The sequence below is a fragment of the Perognathus longimembris genome, chromosome 7, assembly GCF_023159225.1.
Source record: "Perognathus longimembris pacificus isolate PPM17 chromosome 7, ASM2315922v1, whole genome shotgun sequence".
NCBI classification, from domain to species: Eukaryota; Metazoa; Chordata; class Mammalia; order Rodentia; family Heteromyidae; genus Perognathus; species Perognathus longimembris.
Genome location: NC_063167.1, coordinates 76575759 through 76601143, shown reverse-complemented (window position 1 = coordinate 76601143; position 25385 = coordinate 76575759). Strand labels below are relative to the sequence as shown.

The following is a 25385-nucleotide window of genomic DNA, read 5'->3' as shown; positions in this document are numbered from 1 at the left end:
TTTATGTATGTGTTGGGTTATTCTTAGCTTAACACAAACAACAAAATGGTTGCAGTTTCAAGATAGAGTCGTCCTAGTCTTTCAATACCAAGTCTATTACATGTGACATTTAAACAGGGGTGACAAATTGTAGCTACATGTATGCCTGTATCAGGTGTTGATCCTTGGATCTCACCTGAAAACTAAAATGTCCTATGATATCTTCTCTCCCTCCCCATCTAGGCTATCCAGCTTTCTCCACCATGTAAACCAAATTCCCTAGTGCTTTTACTTTCAATTAGTCTAGAAAAACAAGACCTTAAAGACAGGACCTTCAACTTCTGTCTGACCTCTGCCTAGAAAATAGCTGGGACTACAGACCATAACTATTGTATTCTTTCATCTTTACATAACATTTCTTGGACTTAGACTTTGTTTGTGGAACTTAAGTTTCAGCTTTTCAAGGCCAAAGATTAAGTCTTTACTTGTATTATCTTTAAGTAGTTGAACAAAGAAGTTGCCATTCAACGAAGCAGTTTAGGAATGCAGTGGGTATTAACAACAATATCACACACCCCTCCCAACCCTTTATTTTCCTTAATTCCGTAGGATATGCATTTAATTTTTGCCTGCATTTCCCCCCAAACTTCTTCTCTTCTTTAGTCTTCCCCACACCCTTGGCCTCACCTCACCTCTTTCAAGTACCTGTTTCTGGTGTTTACTTTGTTGAACTATGAGCCTTTCTAAGAATTTACACTGTTTGAGTTCTCGCTGAATCTACTGTATTTCAGTTAATAATTTGTGAACACTTGTGTTTATTTATATATTTATAAACTAATTCTAGCATGAGAGATGTGCAACCTTTGTCGCTCTAGGCCTTACTTCACTGTACACAATTTTTCCCAGGTCCTCCCGTTTCTTTGTAAATGATACATTATCATTTGAATGGATGGGTAAAATGCCACATTTTCTTGACCCATTCGTCCACTGCAGGGAATCTGGGTTGATTTTAAGAAGATTTTTTTTGGATAGCAATGCCAAGGAGAAAGACAAAGCACTTGCGCTAATACAGCAGCGTGAGAGAACGGAAACCTGCCAGCATTTCAAAGCCTTGGCGGGCCTTGGGGGCTGACACTGGCTGAGGACGGTGTCCCTGAGGCAGGGGGCGCTCCGACCGGCAGGGGGCGTACCCGCGCATCTACGCCGCGCTCCAGTCACGCGGCCCGCACCCTCCGGCCCGGCTGGCGCACAGCCCGCGCCCGCGCCCGCGCCTCTCACCACGCCCGCCGCGGGCCGAGCGCCAGTCTCCCGCGGGCCGGCGTACCGCAGCCTCGGTGCGCCCCGCCCCGCCCCGCCCGGCCGCCGCGGGACGACTAACGGTTACGAAGCACTTTTTCCGCGGCGATTTCTGCTTAGTCATTGTCTTCCAGGAAACGGCGCCCTCAGTCTTAAGCCAACGCCGCTGAGGCGGCCGCAGGAAGCCGCCGCTCCGCCGCTCGCCGCCCAGTCGCCGTTCCGCCGGCCTCCGGCCTCCTCGGCCCCGAGCGCACACCGGCCTCCGCCGCGCGGGCCCGGCCGCTCGCGCTCGCCTCTCGGGCCGGGCACCGCGTCCTGCCCGGCGGCCGCCTCCCGGCCCTCCCGGCCCGCCCGTCCTCGGCCCCGCCGCCGCCGCCCGACTCCTCGGCGGCCGCCGCCATGGGCACCGACAGCCGCGCGGCCGGGGCTCTCCTGGCGCGAGCCAGCACCCTGCACCTGCAGACCGGGAACCTGCTCAACTGGGGCCGCCTGCGCAAGAAGTGCCCGTCCACGCACAGCGAGGAGGTGAGGCGGTGGCCGGGGCGCCCTGGGCCCGCCGGGCCGCGGGCGGGCGCCGGGCAGGTACGGCGGGGCAGGGCGGGCGAGCTCGGGGCTGCGGTCCCGGGGGACACGGGAGCAGGCGTCTGGAGAACCAACCTGGCGGGTGCGCTGCGCCCAGGACGTGGGCTGCGCCCTGAGGACAGGGCTGCATCCCAGGACCCCGGCTGCGCCCTGAGGACGGGGCTGCACCCCGAGAACTTGGGCGCCCGTCTCCGGCCAGTGGGGAGGGAGGCAGGCGAGCCCCGCTCGGGGTCTCCCCACCTCCGGCCCCGCAGAGGTCAGCGTGTGCTGGGCGACCTGTATTCTTACGACGCTGATTTTTACAGTGTTGACATTGGTCTCTCTGTTGCTGGGAAGCAAACGATGAAACGTTCGAACCTGGCTTTGCTATATGGAGATGATGTATTCATTTCCTTACTAGAAATTAATCTGCCTCCTTTTGTAAAACTTTTCTTGCCTAGGTGCGAGGGGCAGAGATTAATCTGGAAGTATAAGATTGTGACAAATTTGTTGCTTTCCAGCAGTTACCATTGTCTTTCATTTATAATGGCTGAGGCATTTGTAGTGTGGAACAACTTTAGCACTTAAAAAACTTAACAGTAAAGCCTGCAGGGCGTCGGTGGCTCATGCCTGTAATCCTACTTCGGAGGCTGAGCCAGTCCGCGCAGAAAGTCGGGGAGCCTCTTATCTCCAATTAATCACTCAAAAAACCGGAAGTGGAGCTGTGGGTCAAAGTGATGGAGCGCTGCCTTGAGCAAAAGACTTCAGGGACAGGGCTCTGGTCTGAGTTCAAGTCCCACAACCAACTCAAAAAAGGAAGAAGCAGAAGAAGCAGTCAATGAATGTGACCAGTGGTTACTTGTGAATTGAACATAAAATAAGTGGAGTGTGGTGGCACAAGAGAGGAAAGACAGAGAAGTGGGGGAGAGACAGAGACTATAAAAATAATTCTAAAAACAACAAATATATTAAAGCTATGGTCTCTGCTTGTGTCTGCATAGCTTTAAAGTTGCACAATACCTTCCTCATTAGATCTTTGTGAGGATGGATAATACAGGAAGACATTCAACCTACAGCTATTTGTCTCCCAATCACCTAGTTTGTGAGAAATATAAACAAATCTTGATGAACATAATTTTCTTCTTTTACAGTACTTGTACAGTACTGGCACTCTACCACTTAAGCCATACCTCCTGTTCCTTAAAGAACAAATTGCCTTTGTTGTAATCTAAGTTACTAGCTGTAATGAGAAACTTTCTACTATAAAAAGTTGGGAACCAGCACTGTTCAGTTGAGAATTTTTTTTGGGGGGGGCCAGTCCTGGGCCTTGGACTCAGGGCCTGAGCACTGTCCCTGGCCTCTTCTTGCTCAAGGCTAGCACTCTGCCACTTGAGCCACAGCACCCCCTCTGGCCGTTTTCCATATATGTGGTGCTAGGGAATCGAACTCAGAGCTTCATGTGTAGGAGGCAAGCACTCTTGCCACTAGGCCATACTCCCAGCCCCAGTTGAGAATTCTTGGTGGTAACATTAATCAGTACCAGAATCCAACTCTGTCCTGTTTTCAGGCTCCAGCTAGGTTTGTATGTTTTGTTTAAACCACCCCACTTTATTTCTTCCAAAGGGAAGTATTTGTATTTTGGTACAAAGACCCTTAGTTTCTTCCCTCACTAATCATGATGATTCATCTTAGCATTATGCATGTATTTTGATGATAGTGGGTGAATTTTTCTCTTATCTCACCTTGACACACTCTAAAATAGTGGTTTACAAAGTTTTGTAGTGCAAAAGAGTAAGAAATGCATTTTACTCAGGAAAGTTCCTAGTTTTATTTTTACGTGTATATATCAATACATAAAAAACCAAAGGTCTGACCAAAAGCTATCAGTCATTGTATACTGTGTTCTGATTTTTTTTTTACATTTTATTTATTTATTTATTTGCCAGTCCTGGGCCTTGGACTCAGGGCCTGAGCACTGTCCCTGGCCTCTTCTTGCTCAAGGCTAGCACTCTGCCACTTGAGCCACAGCGCCACTTCCGGCCGTTTTCGATATATGTGGTGCTGGGGAATCGAACCTAGGGCTTCATGTATACGAGGCAAGCACTCTTGCCACTAGGCCATATTCCCAGCCCCTGTGTGTTCTGATTTTGTTTCTACCATTTTATTTTGAGAACAAATTTGATTCTTAACATGTAGTTTGAAAATTTTATAGGAATAATTGTAGCTTATGGTGTTTTGTTTGGGGTGCTTTATAAGAGTAGTGCAAAACTGGAGGAACTAGACAAAGCTTAGGGTAAAACTCCCAAAAAGCAGCAGGATGTTGCATGAAAACTGACACCTTTTGAATTGGATAGGCATGTTTCATTTCTGTGTAAAGGACTACCAGAGCTCCAAATTGGGAAATGTGTATTTGAAAAGCTTCAGCTTCATTGAAGAGATTAAGAAACTGAAGGGGAGGGGCTGGGGATATAGCCTAGTGGCAAGAGTGCCTGCCTCGGATACATGAGGCCCTAGGTTCGGTTCCCCAGCACCACATATACAGAAAACGGCCAGAAGCGGCGCTGTGGCTCAAGTGGCGGAGTGCTAGCCTTGAGCAAAAGGAAGCCAGGGACAGTGCTCAGGCCCTGAGTCCAAGGCCCAGGACTGGCCAAAAAAAAAAAAAAGAAACTGAAGGGGAAAAAAAATCACTCATAATTAAAACAAATATACACATTTGGTACAGTTTAATTTCTCTAAAAGGCCTAGTTAACTTTTTTTTTTTAATTCTATGACCTCTACCAAGATTCTTTTTTGTTTTGTTTTGTTTTTGGGTTTTTTTTTGCCAGTCCTGGGGCTTGAACTCAGGGCCTGAGCACTGTCCCTGGCATCCTCTTTGCTCAAGGCTAGCACTCTACCACTTGAGCCAGTGCCACTTCCGGCCTTTTCTGTTTATGTGGTGCTGAGGAATTGAACCCAGGGCTTCATGCATGCAAGGCAAGCACTTTACTGCTAAGCCATATTCCCAGCCCTCTACCAAGATAATTTTGTGTTTAAATAAAATTTTGTCAAATCAAATACTGAATTCATTTATTACTAGGTCTTGAACCTTGAACTCCAGGCCTCCTGGCACACACTTGACATTCCCCATTCAAGTGGTACTTTACCACGTGAGCCACTTCTCTTCCAGCTTTCTGCTGGTTAGTTGGGTATGAGTGGATTTGTCTATAGAGGCTGCCTTTGAACCTCAGACCTATGGGCTTCTAGTACTCTGCCTTAAATTTTTTACTTATTTTGGCAGTACTGAGTATCTAAACTGGGGTCAAATGTTGATTTCAAAATAGACCATTATAAAACTTCTGCAAATTTCTTTTTTTTTTCTTTTTTTCTTTTTTTTTTGCCTTGGACTCAGGGCCTGAGCACTGTCCCTGGCTTCTTTTTGCACAAGGCCAGCACTCTGCCACTTGAGCCACAGCGCCACTTCTGGCCATTTTCTGTATATGTGGTGCTGGGGAATTGAACCCTGGGCTTCATGTACACAGGACAACCACTCTTGCCACTAGGCCATATCCCCAGCCCCAACTTCTGCAAATTTCTTGGTTGTGTTGTTGTCCTGTGACATTTTTCTAATTGATCTAGCCACAGGCTAAATTGGGGTGATATTTATCTTTAGTGATACTGTATGTTTCTGAGATAAGAATGTAGGAAATAAGAAAATAAAGTGCCAAGGTTAATGTTTTGTCAATATAAATGTCAGTTACAAGATTGAAGATTACTATGTTTGTAGTGTAGTGAATCTCACAAGTAATGAAATAACTTCAGTCTTTTCTGTAATTTTTTATGAGTTTTCCAGAATCCAAGATCAATCAAATGAACATTTTTAGGAAACAGGCCAATACTTTTTTTTAATTTTGTGTTGGTGCTGGCGATTGAACTCAGGGCCTGGGCCCTGCTTCTGAACTCTTTTGGTAGTGTTCTACCCCTTGAGCCACCACTCCACTTCTGGCTTTTTGGTGATTAATTGGAGATAAAAATTTCAGACTTTCCTGCCCTGGAACTGGCTTCAAAACCGAATCCACTGATCTCTGACTTTCCAGTAGTTAGGATTAAGATTGAACTGTAGGGGGCTGGGAATGTGGTAGAGTGTTTGCCTAGCATGCATGAAGTCCTGGGTTTGATTCCTCAGCACAACAAACAAAATGCGAGAAGTGGTGCTGTGGCTCAAGTGGTAGAGTGTTAGCCTTGAGTAAAAAGAAGCCAGGAACAGTGCCCAGGCCTTGAGTTCAAGCAAAAAAAAAAAGCTTTGCCCTCCCCTCCTACCTTTTTATCTTTTACATATCTTTTGGGATTGAGGAAATCTTCCATGAAAGTCTTACATATATGATGAATCATCTTTCCAAAGAGAAATTTCTTGGAATTCTCCTCAGATTTGGATCAGAGCACACTGGATAGGATTGTTAAATTCCAATTTGTCCTGCTGGCTTTCACATTTATAAACTAAATAGTTCCCCTTTTGGTTCCATTCTCTTCCCCTCTAATTTTTGCAGATATGAGAAAATGCAGAATACTAGTCTTTGTGAGACTGACTTATTTCACTTGACATAATGAAATCCAGTTCTACCCATTTCCCTGCATACATCAGTAGGGTGTGTGTGTGTGTGTGTGTGTGTGTGTGTGTGTGTGTGTGTGTGTAATAAAACTTTCTCAAATATACAGTTTCTGATTGTTAGGTGAGTAATTGTGTGGAAGAATTATCAACCAATTTTTTATCTACTGACTTGAGTTTGATTATAAATATACTTAGCAAAAAGATACAGGCCTTATAACTTGAGTTCAAGTGGGTTATTATAGGTAGGGCAGTTGCAGATTATCAATCTTTTTTTTTTTTTTTTTTTTTGCCAGTCCTGGGCCTTGGACTCAGGGCCTGAGCACTGTCCCTGGCTTCTCTTTGCTCAAGGCTAGCACTCTGCCACTTGAGCCACAGCGCCACTTCTGGCCGTTTTCTACATATGTGGTGCTGGGGAATGGAACCCAGGGCTTCATGTATACGAAGCAAGCACTCTTGCCACTAGGCCATATTCCCAGCCCCCAGATTATCAATCTTAACAAGTACAGACCTTTAAATGAATAAACCACTTGTTTCTTAAAATTATCTGTATTAAGATAAAAGCTAGAGCCTATATTAACTTTGATCAGAAGCAGTCATAGTTTACATAATGAGTTTAGAAGTTTATGATTAGAACAACTGTGCTTTTGCAATTCAGGGGCTTGTACCTAGTTACTCATTTCTTTTTTTCATTGAGTGCAAACCACTGTGGGAAATCTGGTTATCTTTAATGCATTGATTTACAGTTGCTAGAGTTGGACAATTTATGTTCATAAATGAGTTTAGTGAGTCATGGAACAGCATATTTTTCTATTTAATAGAAGACACTACAGTGCCTGGCATGTAATGGTCCTAAGTATTTTGGGAAATTTTTGTTTTGTCATATTGTTCTGTTTACTCATTAAGTGAATATACATTTTGGGCTACTGCCAAGTAAGCTCGACATACACTGACATAAGAAATAGAATGTATACGAATGTATCCTTATTGTAGAACTATGGGGATCGAAGAGGTATTGGTTAACCATTCCCAAATACATTCCTTTTGCAGCTTCGAGATTGTATCCAAAAGACCTTAAATGAGTGGAGTTCCCAAATCAGCCCAGATTTGGTCAGGGTAAGTGAAATGGCCAAAAAGGAAGTAAAGAAAGCAGGAAGTGAATATCCTCTGGGGAGGGAGGTCAAATAGGCAGTTAGTCCTTCAGACCCTTGTGGCTATTATGACAAGATAGCAATCTGATCTGTGTAGTAAGCACAAAGCATAAAATTTGTTCTTCAACTCACGGTCCTCTGCCCAGTTCTCATCCTAATTTCCTCACCTCACCTCCAGTGTCATTCCAGTTGATATTTGTTCTAGGAATGATTATCCAATGGATTTGGTTAGGAGATTGCTTTTTAGAATATAGTCAAAAATACATATATAGAAATATAATCACTAGAAATAATTTTTAAATGTTTCTGATGAAATAATAAGGAACTATTCCATTAAATGTTAGTATATGACTGTTACCATAAATGTTAAAATACAAAATACCTGTCTGAAACCACTCTGATAACTCAGCCAAAGGTTTCTATCAAATACAAATGCACGTCCTGGGAGTACTTGTTCTGTTGGGCACACTACAAGTTTATAACTCTATAGCTGCTCTGCTCTGCAGAGTTTGTGTCTGATTAATCTGTGCCTGAAATCACAATGTACTCTATATATGCATGATTTTATCAACTCTGGACTCCAGATGTGTGCTAGTATTGTGATGTGTTCATGAACAGTGGGAAAGTATTTGCTGTTTGCATTGTTAAGTCTTGTTACATTTTTAACTGGCATATTACTAACATTTGTCATCCTCATAATATTCATTATAATGCATTAGAATGGTCCTTTTATTGCACTCAGGTAAAGACACATTTTGGTTGATACATTTGGTTGACAAAATATATTCTCATCATATGACCCAACAATGTTGCTCCCTGGTATGTGTCTAAAGAATTTGAAATTTATGTCCACAAAAAAGCATGCAGGTATTTATAGCAGATTGAAGTAATCAAGATATCCTTCAGCACATTAGTAGATAAACTATGGTGTATCCAGACAATAGGATATTACTCAGTTATAGAAGTTAGCTATCAAACCATAAAAGAGTATGAAGGAACCTTAAATGCATGGTATTAAGTAAAAGAAGGCAATTTTGAAAAAACCACATACTGTGATGTTCCAACTATTTAACATTGTAGAAAAACCAAAACTATGGAGAAACAAGGACAGTGGTTTTAAGAGTAGGTGGTAGCAAAGGGTGAAGAGGTGGGACACCGCATTTTTAAGGCCATGTCACTACTCTGTGATACTATAATGGCGAATATATATCATATATTTTGTCCAAACTAATAGAACACATAACACCAGGAGTGAACTCTAGGGTAAACTGGACTCTCAGTGATTGTGATGAGTATGTGTATATTCATCAGTACAACAAATTACTACTGATGAGAAGGAAATGGATGAGGTCAAGCAGGAGGTAAATTAGTAATCTCTTATCTTCTGCTCAATATTATTTTGAACCTAAAAGAGGCTACTAAAAACATAAATCCAAGTTAAAATTCAATGACATTAAAGTCCAAAGCGGGGGCTGGGAAGGTGGCTTAGTGGTAGGGTGCTTGCCTAGCTTGCATGAAGCCCTGGGTTCAATTCCTCAGTATCACAAGAACAGAAAAAGCCAGAAGTGGCACTGTGGATCAAGTGGTACAGTGCTAGCCTTGAGCAAAAAGCTCAGGGACGATGGTGCCCACACTCTGAGTTTAAGCCCCAGGACTAGCAAAAATAAATAAACAAAATCCAAAGCAATGAAAACTATTTTTTTAAGTTTATAATTAAGCCAGGGTCTCATGCCCATTATCCTAACTGTGAGATAGGAAGGCTGAGAATGAGAGGATTGAGGTTGCAGGATAGCTCAGGTAGAAAAGTCCATAGACTTCATCACAACCAAAGAAGCTGGTTATGATTGTATGTTGCTATCATCGTAGCTACAACAGGAAGTATAATATAAATGGATTGAGGCCCCAACAAAAATCAAGACCTTACTTAGCCGGTAGGTGCTGGTGGCTCATGCCTGTAATCCTAGCTATGCAGGAGGCTGTGAGCTGAAGATTTCAGTTTGAAGCCAGCCTGTGCAAAATAAGTCAGTGATGCTCTTATCCTCAGTTAGCCAGCAAAATACTGGAAGTGAAGCTTGGCTCAAGTGGTAGAATACCAGCCTTGAGCAAAAAAGTCAAGTGAGGACATGAGGCCCTTAATGCAAGCTCTACTACTGGCACCACCCCCCCCAAAAAAAAGGGTTTTTTTAGCCTTTATCTCAAAATAAGCAGTGCAGGGGTTGGAGGCATGACTCATTTGTTAGAGTGCTAGCCCATGAGTGAAAGTGGAAGGCACCTAGTTAGAGTCCCTGTTGTGGACCTAAAGGATAAGAAAAAATAACCAGTGAAAAATAGGGCTAGGAACATGACTCGGTGGTAGAGAGCTTTCCTCACAGAGGTAATGCCCTGAGTTCAAACTCCCATTTCTACAAATATGTACATATGCTTAATATAGAGAGTTTCATAAGGTTTTTAATGTTACTGCAAATGAATTTTTAAATAAGATTACTATGCTAATAATGATGACTCATCACCCCTCATCTGCTTACTTTTTAATTTTTGTGAGTCAAGCATCCTGATCAAAGTAAGATACTTTTTCCACACGAAGTGGAAACACACAGCATCTTACCTTTGTATTATGTAAGTAAAGAATCCTTTTGTCTAATGAGTTCTTTTCAAGCTTTTCATGGATGATAGGAAATTTTGTGATCAGAACCATTAATTTTATATTTATTACAAATATCCTATGTTTGTTATAGGAATTTCCAGATGTCTTGGAATGCACTGTATCTCATGCACTAGAAAAGATAAATCCTGATGAGAGAGAAGAAATGAAAGTTTCTGGTAAAGTTCAGCCTTTAAATTCATTCTCTTGTATGGTAGAAGTGTAGTGAGGTGTGGTCAGGCATGGGATAGCCTGTCTTTGCTCCTGGTAACAGGTCATTGTGGGAATACAAGGACTTCTTGGTAGCATAACTTTTTTTAAATTTAATTTATTTATTAATTGAACACAAATTTTTTGACAAGGTGTTGTGCAAAAAGGGTACAGTTACATAGTAGGGCAGTGTGTACATTTCTTGTGATATCTTACGCCCTGTTTTTCTATCCCTTCTCTAGGTCAGGTAGACATATATACAATATACAATGTATCAAGAACATATACAGTAGCCACGTGGCCACACCCAAGAAAGTTCGCCTAGGGCTTTAAATGTAATGTCGATATTAGACAATATGTCGACAGTAGTCTTATATGAACAAACATACATAGCTTTTGAGCTATTGTATTCCCCTAAGAGGTCAATTTTTGGTGGTAGCATAACTTTAATGTCTACTCTTAAAGTGGTTATAGGAAGTCAGTGCTGACTAATGGAGTCAAAATAAAACTTTTACCTTCCTGTTCTTCAAATAATTTATGTGTATTTAGAACAATAAAAAAGTTAAGGTGGAAGAAATGAAAAGGATCAAGGGATGACTCAGGAGCACTCTATTCTAAGCAAACATAGGCCTTAACAAAAGTGAAAAGCTGTGTTGTTCTGGCCCTCAGCATAGCAAAGTCATTGAAATCTTAAAGTAGATTGAAATTCCTGAATATGTAGATTCTGCTAGTATAATTTTACACTGCCAAGTATTTAATCCATCTGAGCCTTAGTTTCTTAATATGTAAAATGGGATGTACTCAGTGAAATGACATAAGAAGCTCATGGCTAACGTAATTACCACAAAGTGCTGGGTAGCTATTATTAGCATATTGTTATTATTGTGGTCTTTGCTATTCATTGAGATGGGCATGCAAGATGAGTTAGGGCTGAGGCACTAGTGGTTCATACATGTAATCCTAGCTTCAAAGGGAAGCAGAAAACAGGATTATGATTTGAGGCCTGCCTAGGCAAAAGTTTGCAATCCCCCTACCCTGAGATGCAGAAGATCACAATTCCACGCAAGCTCAGGCCAAAAAACTCCTATCACAGCAGTAGAAGTTGAGTGTGGTGGCATATGTCAGTCATCCCAGCTATAGAAAGAAGCATAAATAGGTGGATTATAGTTCAGGCTGGCCAGGGCAAAAAACAAGACTATCTCAATAACACCCAAAGCAAAAAGGGGGTATGTGTGGAGGTATGACTCAAGAAGTAGAGCATCTGCCTAGCCAGAACAAAGCCCTGATATAAAATAGCCACAGTGCAGCCAAAAAAAAAAAAAAAAAAAAAAAAAGAAGAAGAAAAATAGAGCAAAAAAAGAACAGAAAAAGATCATTGTTTTCTGATCCCAATAATAATTACTGTTAGAGTCTTGCTTTATATCAGACACTGCACTTGTCATTTTATGGATATATTTTCTCAAATAATTATCAAGGCCTGCAAGGTATATTTCTTATTTCACACAAGTGACATAAATAATTTGAAGTATGTCATATAGCTGGATTTGTAGGCACACACCTGTAGGCCCAACTATTTAGAAGTATAAGACAGGAGGATCACTTGAGCCCAGGAACTTGAAGCCAGCCTTGCCAACTAGTTAGAAAAAAAATGGTCATGCAACCAGTAGTTGCTTGACTAAGTCTCGCAGGTATGCCTAACTCCAAAACCGGTATCTTTTTGTTAATTTCACATTACTGTCTGTGTAGGAAAGTAAAATGAATATTCCCTCTGTAATTCATCATGATGTAAATTCATCTAAGATCTCTCACAAGTCAAGTAGTTCTTAGTTCCTGTAGTGCTTGAGATTTTTGATGGGGTTTGCTCCCCCTTTTTCTAAACATTCTTCATCTTTCAGAGAGGCTGATTCTGATAGCATAAATTCATAAACTGAGAGATGGTGGTGGGGTTCTCATGATAGGATTATGGGAGCTATAGTTAGACCAAAGTGGTGATACTGACTTACTTGATAGGAGACCTGTATTGGTTTTTCAAAAGGGAAAGCAGTATTTTAGAAAGACTAACAGTAGAAAAGAAGGAACAGTTGGGCTCCTGGGCCACACCTGTAATCCTAGCTACTCAGGAATCTGAGATGTAAAGACAGAAGTTTGATAGTAGTTCAGATAGAAAAGTCCCCCTGAGACTCTGCCCTCCAAACAACCACTCATAAACAAAGTGGCACTGTAACTGAAAAGTAGTAGGGCACTAGCTTTGAGCAAAAAAGAGCTCAGGGACAGGGCTTAGGCCCTGAGTTCAAGCCCCACAACTGACAAAAAAAAGAGAGATAAAAGAAGGAACAATTATAAGACATGCACAAGAACATTGCTGCATAAGTTAAAACACTTTAAAGTTAAATCACTTTAAATATAATAAAGGTATTAAGTTACTCTGTTTTCCCTTTCTCCTTTCTCATTTTTTTCCTTGCTCTCCTCCAACTGAGTAAATTTAGATTTTTTATGCCAGTCCTGAGGCTTGAAGTCGGGGCCTGGGTGCCATTCCTGAGCTCTTTTGCTCAAGCTAGCACTCTACCACTTTGAACCACAGTGGTTCACACTTTCTCTGTGGTTAACTGAAGATAAGAGTCTCATGGACTTTCCTGTCCCACCTGGCTTCAAATCACAATCCTCAGATCTCAGCCTCCTGAATAGCTAGGGACACCAGCACCCAGTGAATTTATATACAGTGAGTATGTGTATAAAAGTTATGTTTAAATAAAGCCAAAGCCTCAGTCTTAATATATTGATAAGTTTTCTATACTGAAAACTGCTTTACTTCCTCGGTAACTAAAGTAATGGCTAATGATGTGGCAATGCTCTGGTATATGTTATGCCTAATAAATTTAAATTTTAAAAAATGAGTACAGATTGAGTTTCCTTTATCTGAAATGCTTGGGACTTGAAGTAGTACATATTTCAGAAGTTTGGGGGTTTTAAACTAAACTGGTTAAGCTGCCTTTAATATTAGGAAAGCAACATTTAACTATTGGTGGTCTGGTTCACACTTTAAAGTAGGTGGTCAATAAAATTGAACCATAACAATAAACCAATTTAAAAATAGAAAAGTTATAACCTGCTTCATATAACCAAAACCTAGAATAGCTGAAGAAGATTCTATTAGAAAGGTAGTATTGTGGATTTTTTTCACCTTCCTTTTCATCATACTTTTAATTTAGTTTTTGTATAGATTTTAGATTGAGGACTGTGTTTATTATATGATTTATTTGACTCATTATTGTTAATTCATAAAAATTAGATTTCAGGGGGCTGGGAGTATGGCCTGGTGGCAAGAGTGCTTGCCTCATATACATGAAGCCCTAGGTTCAATTCCTCAGCACCACATATATAGAAAAGGCCAGAAATGGCGCTGTGGCTCAAGTTGGCAGAGTGCTAGCCTTGGGCAAAAAGGAGCCAGGGACAGTGCTCAGGCCCTGAGTTCAAGCCCCAGGACTGGCAAAAAATAATAATAATAATAATATTTCAGCTGGATGTAGTGGTACAAAATCTGCAATCCCAGCTCAAGAGGCTAAAGCAGGAGGATTTCCAGTTCAAGGCCAGCCTGGGCTATACAATGAAATACCATCTCAAAAAAAGCAATTATAGGGGGGGAGGTGGGAGAAAAATGGAGGAGGTAAGAAATATACTCACTGCCTTAGATGTAACTGTAACCCCTCTGTACATTACTTTGACAATAGGAAAGGGGGATAAAAGCAGTTCTAGGGCTGAGAGAGTGCTTGCCTAGCATGCTTGAAGCCCTGGGTTCAATTCCTCAGCCCCGCATAAACAGAAAAAGCCAGAAGTGGCATAGTGGCGTTGTGGCTTAAGAGGTTAGAGTGCTAGCCTTGAGCAAAAAGAAACCAGGGACAGGGCTGGGGATATGGCCTAGTGGCAAGAGAGCTTGCCTCGTATACATGAGGCCCTGGGTTCGATTCCCCAGCACCACATATACAGAAAACAGCCAGAAGTGGCGCTGTGGCTCAAGTGGCAGACTGCTAGCCTTGAGCAAAAGGAAGCCAGGGACAGTGCTCAGGCCCTGAATTCAAGGCCCAGGACTGGCCAAAAAAAAGAAACCAGGGACAGTGCTCAGGCCCTGAGTTCCAAGCCCCAGGACTGGCCAAGAAAAAGCAATTTTGTGTGTGTGTATACACATATACACATATTACATAACATACATTCTTAAAGTAATTAAGCTCTTTATCTGAAATGCTTTGTAATGAATGCTAAATTAATACTTGATTTTATTGTTAAATACTTGTTGGATAGCTACCATATGAGTTTAAACCAACAGTGGAAATCTTATGTCTAAAATGAAAAGCATAAAATTATGTGATAAGGAAAGCTAGAAGCTAGTGGCTCCCACCTATAATCCTAGCTACTCAGGAGGCTAAAGATCTAAGGATCAAGGTTCAGAGCCACTCTGGGAAGGAAAAATCTATGAGGCTCATCTCCAATTAGCCACCAGAAAACCATAAGTGGAACTGTAGCTCAAAGTGGTAAAGTGCTAGCCTTGAGTGAAAAATTCAGCTCATGGACAGCACCCAGGCCCTGAGTTCCACAACAACAAAAAAATATGTTTGTGTGTGTGTGAGTGATTAGGAAAGGAAAAATCAGGATTATTTGTATGATAGATAGATGGTTATATAGACAAACAGTTCTATAGAGATATATAGTAGTAAATGTTTGTTCAGATGTAATAATCAGTTTTGTTTTCCTTGCTACATAGCAAAACTGTTCATTGTGGGATCAAATTCCTCATCATCAACTAGAAGTGCAGTTGACATGGGTAAGCAACAATGAAAACCTTTTCCTTAATAGTGAGCTTCAAATTTTGTATATGTTATAACTTGTGATCTAGATAAAAAAGAAAATGAGCTGATTCTAATTTTACCTTTCTAGCATCATTTCTTAAGCCTTCTATAGAATTGTATTTGGTTTAAAATAGAAAACTGAGCTGAGTACCAGTGGCTCGTTCCTGTAATCTTAGCTACTCAGAAGGCTGAGATCTGAGGAACCCAGTACAAAGCCTAGTCAGAAAAGTCTGTGAAGCTCTTATCTCTAATTAATCACCAAGACAGAAGTGGAGCTGTGGCTCAAGTGTTAAAGTGCCTTAAGAGCGGGAAAACTAGAGCAGGGAAAGTAGGTTCTTGCAATTTTTTTTTTTAAGATGGAAACATTCCAAATGAAAGAAAATTAGTTATTTAGAAAAGTAGTGAACAATCTGAATGGTATTCAGTGGAATACTTGTGGACATTAGTGCTACTTGTTTTTATTACATAACAAACATCCTTTTTTTTTTCTTCTTTATCCTTCTGTCAGCCTGTTCAGTCCTTGGAGTTGCACAGCTGGATTCTGTGATCATTGCTTCACCGCCTATTGAAGATGGAGTTAATCTTTCCTTGGAGCATTTACAGCCTTACTGGGAGGAATTAGAAAACTTAGTTCAAAGCAAGAAAATTGTTGCTATAGGAACATCTGACCTAGACAAAACACAGTTGGAGCAGCTTTATCAGTGGGCACAGGTAAAAGATGGCCAAACTCTGAGCCTTCTGAGGAGGAATCTGATTTTCCACCTTTGCCTTATGTGTGTAGCACATGCCCACCATGGGAATCTCTTCCAAACATGGGTACTGTGAGGCCCGAAAGTCTTGGGTGGTTGAATTTTTAATTGAGCTGAATATTAATCCCATTTAAAATAAATGATAATTGCTGCAGGTATGGCAATTGCTCAGCTGGGTAAACAAGCCTAGCCAGTATAAGGTTCTGAGTTTAAACTCCAATACTAACCAAAAAAAAAAGGACAGAGGCATTAGAAAACGTGTGATGAGCCAGGCCCCAAAATCCTAGCTACTCTGGACGCTGAGATCTGAGGATCACAGTTCATAGCCAGCCTGGGCAGGAATGTCTGTGAGAGTCTTATCTCCAGTTAACCATGGGAAAAGTGGAAGTGGCGCTGTGGCTCCAAGTGGTAGAGTGCTAGCCTTGAGCTGAAGAATTCAAGGACAGAACCCAGGCCCAGAGTTCAAGCCCCATGACCAACAAAAAAGAAAATGTGTGATACTCTCACAGCATTTGAATTAAGGCTTTTTTCTTTGGTTTTACATAGATGATTACAGTAGTATATGTGTGTGTGTATATTTTTTTTTCTTTGTTTGCTTGCCAGTCCTAGAGCTTGGACTGGGGCTGGAGCACTGTCCCTGGCTTCTTTTTTTGCTCAAGGCTAGCACTCTGCCACTTGAGCCACAGTGCCACTTCTGGCTGTTTTCTGTGTATGTGGTGCTGTGCAATTGAACCCAGGGCCTCATGTATACGAGACAAGCACTCTTTGCCACTAGGCCATAGCCCCAGCCCCAGTAGTATATTTTTATTTCAGTATTATGAGTCCATGCCTCTTTATTTGCTAATTGAGAAAATGTTATATGTAACAAATATTTTACTGTCAAAAGATGTGTAAGAAGTATTGTAAAATTTGAATTTTCATATATTTTCTAAAATTAACCCCTTCTATTATTTCCTACTTTCTGTACTACTTAGTTTTTACAACTTGGTGTAGAGTGGTTTCATAAACTAACACCTTCTACTCTGTTGTAATAATTATTATCAGGGAAGTTATTTGTACTTTATTTTATTTCATTCTGAGCCACCACCACTACCTCCTCTTTTTTTTTTCTTTTTTCTTTTTTCCTTTTTGCTAATAAAGGAAAGATGTTTAGCTCATGATTCTGAAGGCTAGAAGTTCAAGATCAGATGACTGCCTCTGGTGAGCCTTAGCCTTCTTCTTTTTAAAGCTTTCAGAGTTCTTACAGGCAAGAACATCATTGACTTAGTAGGTAGAAACAGCCAAGAAAGTTGGATAGACTTAGGTGATCCAGGATTTATATGAAAATTCACAAGTGCAGCTACTGAAAGTTAGCTGATTCATTTTCAAAATCCGTGATTAGTAGCCATATTTTGTATTTTGACACTAAATGTTCCTACTCATATTTGATCCTCTACCTTTAACATATGTGCCCTCTATTGCTGAAACCATCACATTTAAAATGATGTTTATTTCTGTGGCAGGTGTACTAGATTGCTGAAAAGTTCTAGGAGGAAATGTTTGTAGCATCGTATCGTATTTTTCTTCCTCGTAGAGCTACCTAAGAATTAACCTAGGTTTGAGACACACAAGTTAGTAAAAATATTCATGTAAATATCTTAGAAACATGAAGCACTGTAGGATGTAATTTTTACATATTCTAAAATTAAGTCCTTTTATTGCTTATTATGTCCTACTTTCTGTAAAAGATTTCATGATTTTATTTTCTTGTAGGTAAAACCAAATAGTAACCAAGTTAATCTTGCGTCCTGCTGTGTAATGCCACCTGATTTGACTGCATTTGCTAAGCAGTTTGATATACAACTACTAACTCACAATGATCCAAAAGGTAAAACTGATGGTTTTGTTTTGTAAAGATTGATCGTGAACTTTTTGCCTGACAGGAGCTACTTGCTGATGGTCTAGAGAAATGCTGCTCAGTGGTAGAGTGCTTGCTTAGAATGTACAAGGCCCTGTGTTCTATCCCCAACATGGAAAATTTAACTTTGGATTTGTACAGTGATAAACTAGGATGCTGTTGTCTAGAACTATTCTTTTTCTTTTTGTGTGTGCAAGTCCTTGGTCTTGAACTCAGGGCCTGGTTGCTGTCCCTGAGCTGTGTGCATAAGCCACAGCTCTATTTGTTCTTTTGTAGTTAATTAGATCTTGGACTTGCCTGCTTGGGCTAGCTTTGAACATTGATCCTCAGATCTCGGCATCCTGAGTAGCTAAAGATTATAGGGGTGAGCCATCAGTGCCCCGATAGTAACTTTTTTTAAGTAAACAAAGGCATTTCAATTAGTGTAGGTATCTAAAGAGAGGTATAATTATTATTTATTCAAAATTTAGTGGGCCTCTTGGGAAGGATGTGTAATCAAATATTTTGTTAATCACCACTATTAAGACATATATATGAGCCAGGCAGTGGTGGCCCTATGATCCTAGCTATTCAGGAGGCTGAGACCTGAGGATCGTAGTTCAAAGACAGCCCCTGCAGGGAAGTCCGTGAGACTCTTATCTCCAATAAATTACCAAAAAAGCTGGAAGTGGAGCTGTGGTTCAAGAATGGTAGCCTTTTTTTTTTTTCTTTTTTTGCCAGTCCTGGGCCTTGGACTCAGAGCCCAAGCACTGTCCCTGGCTTCTTTTTGCTCAAGGCTAGCATTCTGCCAACTTGAGCCACAGCACCACTTCTGGCCTTTTCTATATAGGTGGTGCTGGGGAATCGAACCCAGGGCTTCATGTATACGAGGCAAGCACTCTTGCCACTAGGCCATATTCCCAGCCCTAAGAATGCTAGCCTTGAGTAAAAGAAGTTCATGGACAATGCCCAGGCCTGAGTTCCAACCCCAGGTTTCTGGTGCAATAAGAAACCTTATTTGATGATTAATGAGAATGGCTTGCATACTTTCTATAATTGTTGGGGTTCCTTTTTTGTTTTTACTACTGGAGCTCGAACTCAGGTCCTCAAGCTCTCCCCAGGCGCTCTACCACTTAAGCCATGCCTCTCTCTAGTTTGCCTTTCTGCTAGTTAACTAGATATGGAGTCTCTCCTACTTTTCTGTCCACCTGGCTCTGAACTATGATCTTCCAGGCATGAGCCATCAGCACTGGGCTAGAGAAAAAAACGTGTTTTGTTTTGTTTTTATCAGCACTGCAAAATAAAGTTGGAGAAAGAAAGTTCAACATAACTTTACAAGCAAAAATATTTCAAAGGGGCTGTATGTTTACTATTTTTGATATGAGAAAAAATTGATTATAAGTGGTTATGAAATTTTGAAAGCCCTGACATTTATATAGAGATTCTAGTTCAATAAATACTGGAGGGAAGGTTTGGAGGTATAGTTCTGTGATAGATTGCTTGCATAGCACTTGCAAGGTTTGATATCCAGCAATAGCACACACACGCACACACACATATATATGTATATGTAGAAAACATTTCATTTAAGCAAAACACTCAGCTTTTAGTGTCATGTCTAAAAACATAGCATACTATGGGTGAATAGAGGTAGTTTTTTTGAATTAATTCTTTTTTTTTTTTTTTTTTTTTTTTTTGCCAGTCCTGGGGCTTGGACTCAGGGCCTGAGCACTGTCCCTGGCTTCTTTTTTTTGCTCAAGGCTAGCACTCTGCCACTTGAGCCACAGCGCCACTTCTGGCCGTTTTCTGTATATGTGGTGCTGGGGAATTGAACCCAGGGCCTCATGTATACAAGGCAAGCACTCTTGCCACTAGGCCATATCCCCAGCCCCTTTAAATTAATTCTGAATAACCTAAGAACTCTACTGTTTATTACTGAAGTCTCATTCTTATATTTCTTCTAAATACCAGATACTGTGCTTAATGCCTATCTGTAATCAAAAACAGCTGGGTGCTGGTGGCTCACACCTGTAATTCTAGCTACTTAGGAGGCTGAGATCTGATGATCCAGGTTCAAAGCCAGCCAGGCAGGAAAGCCCATGAGACTCTGATTTCTAATTAACCACCAGAAAACTGGAAGTGGCACTGTGGCTCAAGTGGCAGAACGCCAGCCTTAAGCCAAAGAGCTCAAGGACAGCACCCAGGCACAGAGTTCAAACCCAACAACAAAAAAACACCTAAAACTGGACATTTAATCAATTAGGAGCATCAGAGTTTAAGAAACTAACCACCACCAAGCTGGCATAAGACAAACTTTGAACTTAGACCTAGGTTCTGGATGAATTCAGACCTCCTCTGCTGTACTATCTTCCTGATTTACAACATTTGTGTTGTATTATTCCAGTCTGAAAACTTTAACTTGTATGTTTCTATTTAAATGACATCAAGGGCTGGGAATGTGGCTTAGGGTTAGATTGCTTGCTGAAGCCCTAGGTTTGACTCCTCAGTATTACATAAACAGAAAAAGCCAGAAGTGGCACTGTGTGTGGCTCAAGTGGTAGAATGCTAGCAAAAGAAGCTCAGGGCTGGTATGTAGGTCCTGAGTTCAAGCCACAGGACTGGCAAAAAAAAAAAAGACATCAAAATAAGATTCTGTAGTAACTTTTGCCTCTCCACTCCAGTAAAAGCTTTTTTGCAGGCAAATCAATAGATTCACTAGATTAAAAACAAAAATAAACTCCCATCTTTTTTTCCAATAGGTAATATGAAAGGTCTAGTAATTTATTTCCACATATCTACATATTGGCTTTTAGATTATGTGCAAATATGTCATTATTGTCACAAAACATTACATGTTTATGAAGAGATGAATTTGTTTATGTTATTACTGATATTATTTGATATGTGGTTGTTTTTTTTTTTAGTTTTGGCTCTAAACCTTCTGGATAGAATTTACAAACTAATTCATTAATGAACATTCAGACACTCTGCTCTATAACAAAGCAGTTCATTTGATTCTTCATGTTTACTTATTCTGAAGAGTGAACAGAGTTTGATAAGTTTTAAAATACGTAGTTAGTAAATAAACATTTCTCAGATTTTGTGTTTTTATTTTAAGCAACTAAGTTGTAAAATATTTAACTCCTTCTAAAATAGAATTCTGTTGGTCTGGGAATGTGACTTAGTGATAAGAGTATCTGCTTACCACGCATGAAGCCCTGGGTTCAGTTCCTCAGTACCACATAAGCAGAAGAAGCCAGAAGTGGCACTGTGGCTTAAATGGTAGAGTGCTAGTCTTGAATAAAAGAAGGTCAGGGAGAGTGCCCAGGCCCTGAGTTCAAGCCCCAGGACAAGAAAAAAAAATTGTTTTTCTAAAATAGAATTTTGTTAATATTTTACCTGAAGGTTGTCCTCTATTTTAAAATTCCCTTATTCCTCAGAATGGATGGCTTTTTTTTTCTGTATTACCCACTGTCCTACAAGTTATAGTAGTTTAACCACCTGCAGTAAGGGTAAAATCATGAGATGGGTGATCTGGCTCTCTTCCCCCCAATCGTGAGGGTTTTTTTTTTTGTTTTGTTTTTCCTGGTTTTCTGATGGTTAATTAAGGATAAGAGTCTTAAAGCTTTTCAGCTACTTAGGCTGGCTTCGAACCATGATCCTCAGATCTCAGCCTCTTGAGTAGCTAGGATTACAAGCATGAGCCAATAGTGTCCAGCTGTTTGTTTTCTGGTATTTTTAAACTTTAGTTTGTTATCTTTATGTCAGTTTGTGGTCCTAGCTTTAGAAGCTTTACCCTTTTTATTTGCTTTCTCCTTCCTCCACTCCCTTTAAGTCTAATCTGTATTACACTACTCTCTTGGGAAGCTCTTCTTGTTAATCTATAACCAATTTACAGTATACATTTGTTTTCTATTCATGTAAACTGTTTACTCTCTTTGTGATCTCAGGTAAGTTATCTTTATTTCTCACTGTTTTCCCTATAAATTTAGGGGGGCAATAGTGCCTAACACATAGAGTTATTAACATTACTGTTCTAGTATCATGGTAGTTTATTTGGAGGAAGGTGGGTCCTTTAGTATCTGAAAATCATACCTATTGTTTGATTGGTTGCCTCTGACCCTCATGGAATTTTTCCATCTTGATTGATTTATTCAGCATACATCTGAGCACCAGCCATGTACCTGGCATTATTTTGGGTACTAGACATACATTACCAAAATCAGAAAACTTCAGCCCCTAAGGAATTTATATTCTAATAGGAGAACATTGATAGTAAAATAAATATGAAAAGGGGTAAGTGGTAAATGCTGAGGGAAAATTTGGCTAAAGAAGAAAAAGAGTGCCTAGAGGTGTTGGGAAGCCAGAGATTTCAAGAAAAGAATACACCATACAAATACCAAGCAGAAGAGTATACAGGGAAGAGAGAACACATGTCAGAGTCCCCAGGGTGTGAACATAAGATTTTTCAGGTCAAAGTGAGTCAACTCATTCTATAAAACTTAATGTACTTATTTTCCATGCATTCTATTAATATTTTCCCATGATTTAGTTAAATATTTTCTCTTTAAGTTGTTTTAAACAAGACCATCATATGTATCTAGAGAGAGACCCACACACTTAGAAAAAAAAGTTGGAAGAAAATCCAGGCTCCACCAGACATTAAATAGGGTAGGTAATAGGACTAGACACTAAAGTTCTTAAACAATTAATATTGTATTTTTTTCATTCAATTTTCAAGTGCTTCTTATGTTTAAATGCTTACCCACATAGCAAGTGCTTTTGGAAGGCTGGTGGCTCAAGCCTGTAATCCTAGCTACTTAGGAGGTGAGGGTCTGAGGATCATAGTTCAAAGCCAGCCTAGGCAGAAAAGTCCTCCTGAGATTGTTATCACTCAAAAATGAGAAATGGCTCAGTGATTCAAAGTGATAAAGCACTAGCCTTGAGCAAAAGTGCTCAGGGACAGGGCCCAGAATAGCCCTGAGTTCAAGTGCTAACGCCAACAACAAAAAAGTGCAGTTGTTTTCAAACTTAACTTTGGGCTTTTGTTCATTGTTGTTTTAGAGCTGCTTTCAGAAGCAAGTTTCCAAGAAGCTCTTCAGGAAAGCATTCCTGACATCCAGGCACAAGAATGGGTGCCCCTGTGGCTGCTGAGATACTCAGTCATTGTGAAAAGTAGAGGGATTATCAAATCAAAAGGCTACATTTTGCAAGCAAAAAGAAGGGGTTCTTAACTACAATTTATGGTCATCTTAATTTGCTGACCTGTATTTTTCTTGAATATAAAATTGAAATGTATAAAAATCTAGCTGTTGCCTATAAAAAGTGTCATTGAGGCAAATATTCTTCAAATTTTTTTTGGCAGTATGTTGTCTGTCAAGTTTTGAATACTTCTCTAGCCTCCATTATCAGTCCACTCACATGAACTATTATTTTCACTAAGCTGTTGTTTTCTAATTGAAATCTATATATAATATACTTAACAATATATTTTCTTTTATTTTTATGAGTAACAGAAATCAAGAAAATTGGTTGTTAGATATATTTTGGCTTAGTATCAGGGTAATGTACATACATATTTTTATTTCCAAAATTCATTAATTGCTCTTACTCTGTAGTATAACTAAGCAATTTAATTAGAATTGTTAAAACTGAAACACTGGAAGATATTTTTCCTGTCATTGATAAAATAATTTTATCTCAGAATAACTGGAACAGCTGGGATATACTAGTGAGGTAAATAAAATTCATTCTTCAACACATGAACGAAAACTTAAACTTTTTTTTAACGTGTCCTTCCTTGCAGTTTAGTTACAATGATTTAACCATGTATTCTTGTGCCATTTTCTCTTCCTATTAGTTACAGAGACAATCCAAAGTAAGTCCAGGGATTAGAAGTTTTGAAATTATCATTTAAGTGTTTTGCACATGCAGTTGTTGTCATCTACAGATCAGATTCTTTGCATTTTTTAATCCATCCTTGGTATAGTACTGTTCATTCAGGAATATCTAACTCAATTGCATGTGCCACATGAGCACATGACACAGGGGCCACAGATTAAGACTCAGCTGTAAAACATGAGGTTCACTGTTAGTACCTGACCTAAAGGAACTAAACCAGAGAAGGGGGAGGGAAAAAAAAGTCTTTTTAATTCAATGCCACCACTGTCTTAAGTATTTGTTTGAGATGTGATCCAAAACTTCATTTTGTTTTTGTGCTGGGTACTGAATCCAGAGCCTGGTATATGCTAAGCACAGACTCTACCACTAAGCTACATCCACCCTACTCTTAACTATTTTAAAGCAGAACAATGTAATCAAAACTTTAAGAGATAAAAGTAATTCATTTAGTTTCTCACTAGTTTAAAAAACAGAAAATTACAAATAAATGACTTCTGATATATACTAAAGGTCTTCTTTGCTTTACAAATTTTTATCTATAACCAAAACAATTTGAACATTAAAAAAATCTTTTACCAATACTTTAAAACCTAGACTTATATAAAATTAATTTTGCTCAAATTGTTTTCATCTTAGGGAAAAGAACTATGGTTCCATATTCAAAATACAGTAGACCCTTTACCTAAAGTAAGGTTTTGTGGCTTACTGGTTAGATAATTTGAACATTAGAATTATAATGTAAGAGCTGACTTACCTACTAAAACTTTTTTAGACTTTGAGCTACTTAAAGCCTTCTAGTCTTTATATAAATTGTATGCAATGTTGTTAAATAAATGGGTGACTTTTTATAATTTGGAAATGTACAGTTTTTTAATATAAGTCTTTACATGCCATTGTTTTTCAAGATCTGTGCAAAGAACTGGCTGAGCTATTTTAAAGGGGAACTTTAATATCACACTTAATATCTTTTTTAAAAATCTAGGCCTTAAAAACTGGATATTTTGAAGAATTATTTTGAAAACTGGGGGGGAAACCCTTACATTACTGCTGACAAATGTCAGCAGGAGCTTTTTGTGACTGCCCTCTTCCATTTTGACAAAGAAATAACATCACAAATTCATTTTTGTGAAGGGGATCATGTATAGAATTTTCTTTTTTTATTTACCTTTTTTTTTTTTTTTTTTTTTTTTGAGAGCTGAGGACCAAACTTAGGGCCTTGCACTTGCCCGGCAAGTGCTCTTCCACTGAACTAAATCGCTAACCCCATGTATAGGATTTTCAAATTAGCTTTTTTGTTCTTGTTTTACTCTCTACTCTATAACCTTACTTAATGACACTTAAAAGGCCTTACAATTTTTCAAGCTAATGTTCATACAACTTTTTTCATGAGCTTTCAGAATGTGGTCCATACTTTTCAAGTATTTAAGGACAGTATTTAAAAGCCATAAATGAAGAGTGGGTAATAGTACAGGTAACTGCTTAAAACTGGAACCTAAGTTATCAATAGTGTACATCACCGATATTCTTACTAGGAAGATATGAATGCAGTGACTTGAGGCAGTAAGAATATATGTAACTGGGGCTGGGAAATGGCCTAG

At 39.7% G+C, this 25385-nt stretch overlaps 1 protein-coding gene across 1 annotated transcript; it reads left to right on the top strand.

Moving 5' to 3' along the window:
• Window positions 1-1286: 1286 nt before the first annotated feature.
• Window positions 1287-24634, top strand: Gclm (glutamate-cysteine ligase modifier subunit). The gene is made up of 7 exons (XM_048351994.1): window positions 1287-1800; window positions 7469-7534; window positions 10305-10389; window positions 15177-15236; window positions 15770-15972; window positions 17763-17877; window positions 22951-24634. The coding sequence occupies exons 1-7, from the start codon at window positions 1675-1677 to the stop codon at window positions 23118-23120; spliced, it is 825 nt and encodes a 274-aa protein (XP_048207951.1). The 5' UTR covers window positions 1287-1674; the 3' UTR covers window positions 23121-24634.
• The last annotated feature ends 751 nt before the right edge of the window (window positions 24635-25385 follow it).